Below are 7500 nucleotides of genomic sequence, written 5' to 3'. Positions count from 1 at the left end.
GATTATCATAGTCAAGAGTGCTTTTATTATTGACTAAGACATAATCACGTTTATCCTTGATTGCAGCTCATCAGAAAAGTGGTTTTCTGAGTTATCTAACGGTCTGCTGCTCATCCAGAAAGTCATGGCAGGCTTCCTGGCTCTGCATACTGGTAAGACCTACTTACTTTGAATGTTTATGTATATTTAAGTTATTCCATGCAATCGAGTCATACATGAGCTGATAGCCAACTCGGCACTACACGCCTCATCAGCTCATGTACGACTCGATTTCGTGAAATAACTGTTTTATTCTATCCACATTCACTGGATTTTGAGAAATGGAGCATTTTTATTTTTTGCAAATTCGATAAATAAAAACTTTATACAAAACGTCCGATAAAATCATTTCTGCTTAGAATGTAAACAAACCAGCAAAATGACTGTAGCAATTTGTGACAAATATGATGATAATTCTTGAAAAAAAAAAAGATGTGTTCTTACCATCAAATACTTTAATTCCTTTTTTTTGTGGTTTTTAGGGTTTTGTTTTCAGGTAGAGTTTTTATTTCGTGCCGCCATTTTTGTTCTTCTTCTTCTTTAGGGTTTTTTGACAGCTAGCAAACCAACTTAAAGGTGCATTACCGCCACCTACTGGGCTCAAGTGTGGAACAGGAGATTTGAGGGGGACTATATTCTCTTAGCTATCTATTTCTTTTAAATACTTGATAACAAGGGGTGGCATGGTGGTGTTGTGGTTAGCACTATCCCCTCACAGCAAGAAGGTTCTGGGTTCGAGCCCAGTGGCCAACGGGGGCCTTTCTGTGTGGAGTTTGCATGTTCTCCCTGTGTCTGTGTGGGTTTCCTCCGGGTGCTCCGGTTTCCCTCAAAGACATGCGGTTACGTAAACTGGAGGCTCTAAATTGACCGTACGTGTGAATGTGAGTGTGAATGGTTGCTTGTCTCTGTGTCAGCCCTGCAATGATCTGGCGATGATCTGTACCCCGCCTCTCGCCCATAGTCAGCTGGGGTAGGCTCCAGCTTGCCTGCGACCCTGCACAGGATAAGCAGTTATGGATAATGGATGGACTTGATAACAAAGCCGCCATTTTGTTTTTCTCTACTCACGGTATATGAGCCGATATCCTAGTAGCGGAGTAGCCAATCAGAACACACAATTGCTCATATCCAGTGAATGTGGATAGAATATAATGAAGTATCACTATGGAGTAATGCAATGCGACAGACTTCTATGATGGGTTCTATAAATGATCTTACCATCTCTCTCTCTCTCAGTGGTGATTTCTCTCAGCTACGTGCACCGTTCTCAGCCACTGTGGAGGAAGAATCCCTTCAGCAACACCTGGTGGTGTTTAACTGTGCCTCTTGTGTGAGTGTCTGTGTTTCACATTGCGTGTGAGTAGGTAACTAGTGTAGAGATGTGGTTAAGATGAAGTCCTGCGGTTCCGTACTGCACTCTTCAATTCATATACCTGCTTCCATATTTAGAGGTGCTGACAAGTGAGAGGCTGCAGCTTGCTTACATGTAATAGAGGAACAAGTCCCCTGACTGAAGTGTGGCTAATAGAAACTATTATTAACTTTTTGACATGATCTGCTTTGTGTCTGAACGTGTTAACTGTGGACTGCCAAAGGTTACATAATAACATGGTTCATGAAAACGTAGTTTATTTTTACTACCACTGTTTTCTGGTTCCATAAACACATTTTCCAGGTTGTATCTTTTGAACCATCCACAGTCTTCTCTAGTTGCTTGCTAATTGCAAATTGCGACGTATCTATCTAAAGCTAATTATGAGCATTGGCCAATATATTGGAAAGAGTGTGTGGCATTGAACTGGTGTCTTTTGATAAAGAATGCAAGGCTGGTAGTGTAATATCAGCGACTGTGATTGTTAGAAGAGAGTGTGAGGTGCTCTGAATTACTTGGAGAGAAAGATATCCACGAGCATGCAGAGAAGCTTCCATGCCTGAGATCACCACACTTTGGCAAGTTCTGGGCACTTGGGCATATCCACTCCCACTCCCAACAAACATTTGTTTGTTGATTTTCTTGTTATAAACAATTTGTTTTCAACTTTGTTGACAACTTTGTTTATTTTCAGTTAAATTGTGTCTCCTCCCTCAGTTCTCAATGGATTTCAGTTCTGATTGTTTGTTGTTGTTTTTTTGAAAGAGCTAGTCCTTCTGCACAAAACTTGGTCATTGCATGGTCAATTTTTTGCTAAGAAATTAGTAATTGGGTCAACTTAATAAATTTTCTTCTGACTAGAATTGTATCTCCTCTCACATTTATCATACGAATTCAGTTCTGATCGACGTTTTGGGTAGCGCTTCGCTTAGGGAACAAAACTTAGTCCTGTGTTGATTTTCCTGTTGTAAGTAATTTGTCCTGGAGGTCGGTCCTCTCACACTGTCACATTTCAGTTCTATTTGATGTTTTGGTAGTCATGGGTGTTTTGATGGCAGGCCAGATGCCCTACTAAGTCCTTGACATTCTGGTTTTTGTCCTTTAACTGTAGGCTTGTTGTTTAATGGTGGTATTACTCAGGTGAATGAAACATCTGTATGATGTAGACATGAATTTAATGTTAGCACAACTCTAAATGCTGAACTAAATGCTTATTATTTCATTTCTCCTCTCCTAGATTGTTGGGTCAGGTGGTGCAGGCTATAACAGATTATAATTTATGGCAAGACAGAAGTAATACGACAAGTCTGAACTTTACATTAAGCCATGTGCCCATGGAGGTGTGGCTGATGGTGTCGCTATCCATTGTGCTGGTGGTGCTGATCAACGAGGTTGTCAAACTGCACGAGATCAGGTACGGCCCGATCCGATCAAGAGAGAAGCCAAGCTTTTTTTTTGTTTGAATGGTCTGACTGAGCAATATTTATGTTTAGCTGAAATATCTTTAGATGTGAGCACAGCTCTTAGAGTGCAATAATTACTTGTAATAATTTACTACATGCAGTAATAGAAATCTTGTCCGTTACAGGGTACGTGTGCGTTACCAGAAGAGGCAAAAGCTTCAATTTGAGACGAAGCTGGGAATGAACTCTCCTTTCTGAGCTGCTGTAACTTGTAACACATGTCTCTTTTGCTGTAAGATCACTGTTCCCATGGATGAGCAGTGGAGTGAGAGGAGTTGGTTGTTTTGTTTTGTTTGTTTTTTTTCCTCTTCTCAGTGCCTCACTATAACACTAACATACAAACTGATCCAGCATCACTTCAGGTCACCAGAATAATGAGACTGCATCTGTTCTCCATCACTAGCTTCCATGTTAAAATGTTGTTTCCCTTTTTGGAGTTGTTTGTATGCATGCTCCCTCTGGTTTGAGTAGGAAAAAACTGTCATGGTATAGAAAAGTGGATCAGTTTAGTCGGCTACAATTGGGGTTTTTAAATTTATCTTAAAAACCACAGGATGGTTATAGATGAACAATCTCTGTATCTAGTAATCTAATGGTATGCAAGACAAGTGTGGAAGTTTGATAAGGCACATTATGATTTGACTTGGATTTTAATTATAAGCTAAAGTAATATAGGACTTGGGATGAGTTTTCTCAGTGGTTACAGGAAATGCGTAAAAAGCAGAAGGAACATGCTGTTTTATCGTCTTATTATCGTACAATTCTTACACACCTCGGTAGTTTCTTCATCTTGTTTCCAATTAATTGCCATGCATCACAAAATACTGAATAGATTTGAATGTCCGTGTCTTTGTACATCTTTCCAAATACCTCATGCCTAATGCATGCCACAGAGATGGATGGATGGATAGTTTTGCATTACAAATCTAACGAGTTTGTTCAAATTAATGACGGCGTGCTTATCAAACGACACTACGAATGGAGCTGCTTTTAACAAATGCTCTGACTTGATACATGTCAGCCAAAATAAGAGCTAAGAGCAAAAATGTTTTGCTTACTCAAAGATCCTTTGGTTAGTTGGATCACTATATCGAATCAGTTATCTGAAACTCTGAACTGTAAAATATTTAATTTGATTCCACAGAGAAAGCTGTTTTATATGACGATTTTCTGTCTTGCGATAGCTTATACTGGTGTGATTGATTGAGTTGATGGCTGTTCTACCTCATGCTGATTGCCTCAAAAATATTCTTCATCATGAGTGGCTCAGTGGTCTAGGTGAAGGTTTTGAGCTGGTGATCAGAGGACTGTGTGGAAGAACAAATCTAAGGGTCTCCAGAGAACCACTGCTGGACTTCTTGAGCAAATGAAAGTCACATTGGGGAATCGCATCTGCCAAATGAAGAAATGTAAATAGAAATGTTTAAATGAGAATACAGGGGGTTTTACTGATCAATATGTGATCAATATGCTTTCTTGAAATGACCAGCATTTCTCTTTCCTTTAGAGGTAATGTCCTGTTTAAGGTCAAGCAAAAACTCACTGTGGCTTTAATCCACCGTCGCCACAAAAACGTTGCTTCAGTTTGCCTGTTTCACTTTCTTCCATCTCACCCATTTTGCCTACACGCACTTCTAGACTACTATGTACTTCTCTTCTCTCTGAACTCCATATAGTAGGAGCTCTTCATGCCTTCAAGCTCTTTTTCATTTCTGTTAAGCTACCTTTACTAAAGATTTATTGTAAGTACTTATTCCATATGATTATACACGATTCCATTCTTCTTATCCATCTTAACCAGGCTTTTCTTAATAGTTCCTGCATCTGGTTTATTTATTTATTTATTTATTTTATGGCACACCTGTCTATATTTTTATGGATGGTGCATTATACTTAAGCAAGACTTTTTTTTTTCGCACACAATTGCTGTGTATGAAGAGATATTATATGTGCAGAACACCATGCCTTGTTTCTTCACGCTACTCTTCAACTTGTAGGCAGATCTTTAAGTCCATGCACAGAATGTATTCAAACTGTTTGTTCTGCTATGTTTCCACCTCAGGGCGGTTTGAAACATGTGTGTATAAGCATCTGTATATCAGACAGGGCAGTGATTATCAAGCAGGCATCAACTGAGTGACTTTCTAATTGCCGTTTTAGTGCTGGTATAGAAATGACGGAAGGTGTAATCAGCAGATAAGTTTTTGTTTGTTTTGTTTTTTTGCACTGATTAATTCTGTACTTTTTTTTGCTTGTGTAATGGAGCTTGATTGCACAACGTTTTGTACAGTTACGGAGTTTGTCCTTTTTAAAAAAAACATTTGAATGTGTGCTTTTTTTGTGCTAACATATATGCATGATTAAGACATACATGAATGCAGTGGTTAAACTTTTTTTTGAGAATGTTGGGTCTTGCATGCACTGCAGATGTTGCTGGGACTTTCATCAGTCATATCAGCCTTAGCCATCCCTTTGGAACCATGCTCAGTCTCTCTACTGTACAGATGTTTGTGCAAATAATAATAACAGAATAAAAGCCTACACTGTCAGAAATAGGGGTACAGTAGGAGTCCATTTCTGTCCCCTAAGGTACAGTTTACACTTATGTACCCCCTAGGGCTCATTATTGGACCTCAAGGTATCCTTTTTAGGGCTAAAAAGTTACATATATGTTCCAAGTAGTCAATAAAGGGTACAGATAAGTACCTTAGAGGGTACTGCCCCAGTGACAAGCTGTTGTACCCCTAAAGGTACAATAATGTACTTTATTTTCTGAGAGTGTATATTGGTTGTTGCCAGCAACTCATGAAAAAGATTTGCGAATGTTCACAAAGTTTATAAATGTACATTTTTCTATTTTTAAGATGTCTTTTTTTTTTTTTGCCAATTGATATGTGATTTTTTTTTAATTAAATATCTTCATTTTAAAAATATGGTGGTGTATTAAATATAAATATACAAGGCTAGGGTTTTGAAAGTGGTGACCTTTTTGAAGATAGATAGATAGATAGATAGATAGATAGATAGATAGATAGATAGATAGATAGATAGATAGATTATCTCTGTGTGTGTGTAACACACACACACACATATATTTGTGTGTATACACGTGTGTAAAATGTGTGTATACACACGTCTGTGTGAAAAATAAATGTACTTTATTGTATTTAAAGTATATTCATATTTTCAATAGTATATTGAAAATGTACTTACATAAATTGTACTTTTTGTAAATATATAAGTATACTAACATCACGCTTTCACGCTAACACTTTTAACACACTTTAAAATAATTATACTATATTACACTTTATAGAAATATACTAAAATATACTTTAAGTGAATGTTATGTGTAATTTAGCACATAAAAGTACACTAAATACACTTCAAGTTGCACTTTTCTACAATTTAATTACAATTAAAATATATTTAGTACAAAATTAGTTGTTCCAAAATAGGATGCCTCAAGTTAACTAATCATAAACACACTTGAAGTATATTGATGATTAGTGTGGCTTCAAGTACACGAAAGTGTGCTAAATTTAGTACACTTAGCACATTTATTTTCACCAGGGTATATACCGTGTGTGTGTATTTTATATACATATATATACACGTGTGTGTATCTATATGTGTGTGTCTAAATATATATATATATATATATATATATATATATATATATATATAAAATACATATTAGGGATGAGCGAGTTACAGCGTTATCTGTAGCCGTACTCGGAGTGGGCGGGGCATAACCCGGAAGTGGGCGGAATTTAACCAGGAAGTGGGTCTGGTTGTCTTGAAACGGGCGGGGCTTTAACCAGTATGTTATTTTAAGCATGCAATTGACATGGGTTGATCAGAAATTGTTATATTTATTGCTGATTAGAAAACTATTTACAGGACAGCATCAGCATTGAGCTTCAGATCAATGGTTTTGATCACGATAGCAAACGAACTAGAACAAGTTTTGCATCAATGAATACAACACATGCGGTTGCAATTATGAAATGAAATGTAATGAACAAGAGTTTTCATACTCAACATAACTTTCTTTTTTTAACTTTTAATTTTTTTATGATCAGTGTGATTTTTTTTTTTGGTTCTTTTTGATTTTTTTTTATTTCCACACCGTGTGTGTGTGTGTGTGTGTGTGTGTAGCTTAATTTGTGATATTATTTATACCACTACTACCTAGAAAGTGTCAGACACTCAGTGCGTGAAGTAAAATAAAACTGTTTAGAGCCAACTGACGGTTAAAAAAAAAAAAATCCGACGACCGGCAGAGTGTGTGTGTGTAGCTTAATTTGTAATATTTATACCACTACTACATTTATTTTTACATGAATTACAGCAAGAAAGTGCCAGACACCCAATGCGTGAAGTCAAAAAAACTGTTTTTAACCGACGGTTAAAAAAAGAAAAAAAATCTCCGACAGGCAGAGACGCAACACGAGTCACTTTCTACCAAGCACCACGTCTGAACGAACCCACGTTTACCAGAACTCTACTGGTTATAAGTAATTACAAACTAAAATAAAAACAAACTTGAAGCTGAAGAAACCCGAAACGTTAACGGAAAGAGACAGAGAGTTGTTCTGTGTGAGTGAGCAGAGCAGTGTGTGT

The 7500-nt window shown here is 37.2% G+C and overlaps 1 protein-coding gene across 2 annotated transcripts in view; it reads left to right on the top strand.

Moving 5' to 3' along the window:
• tmem94 (transmembrane protein 94) overlaps positions 1-6040 on the top strand; it is a 78251-nt gene extending 72211 nt beyond the window's left edge. For both annotated transcript variants that reach the window (XM_060940192.1, XM_060940191.1), the window contains 4 exons: positions 67-152; positions 1276-1369; positions 2649-2825; positions 3000-6040. In XM_060940192.1, coding sequence (XP_060796175.1) covers positions 67-152; positions 1276-1369; positions 2649-2825; positions 3000-3072 — 430 coding nt within the window. In that variant the 3' untranslated portion in view covers positions 3073-6040. The remainder of the gene's footprint in view (positions 1-66; positions 153-1275; positions 1370-2648; positions 2826-2999) is intronic.
• Positions 6041-7500: the final 1460 nt, after the last annotated feature.

The sequence above is a fragment of the Neoarius graeffei genome, chromosome 14 (assembly GCF_027579695.1).
Source record: "Neoarius graeffei isolate fNeoGra1 chromosome 14, fNeoGra1.pri, whole genome shotgun sequence".
NCBI lineage: Eukaryota > Metazoa > Chordata > Actinopteri > Siluriformes > Ariidae > Neoarius > Neoarius graeffei.
The sequence above is the reverse complement of the archived record's forward strand: the minus strand, read 5'-3'. Positions and strand labels throughout refer to the sequence as shown.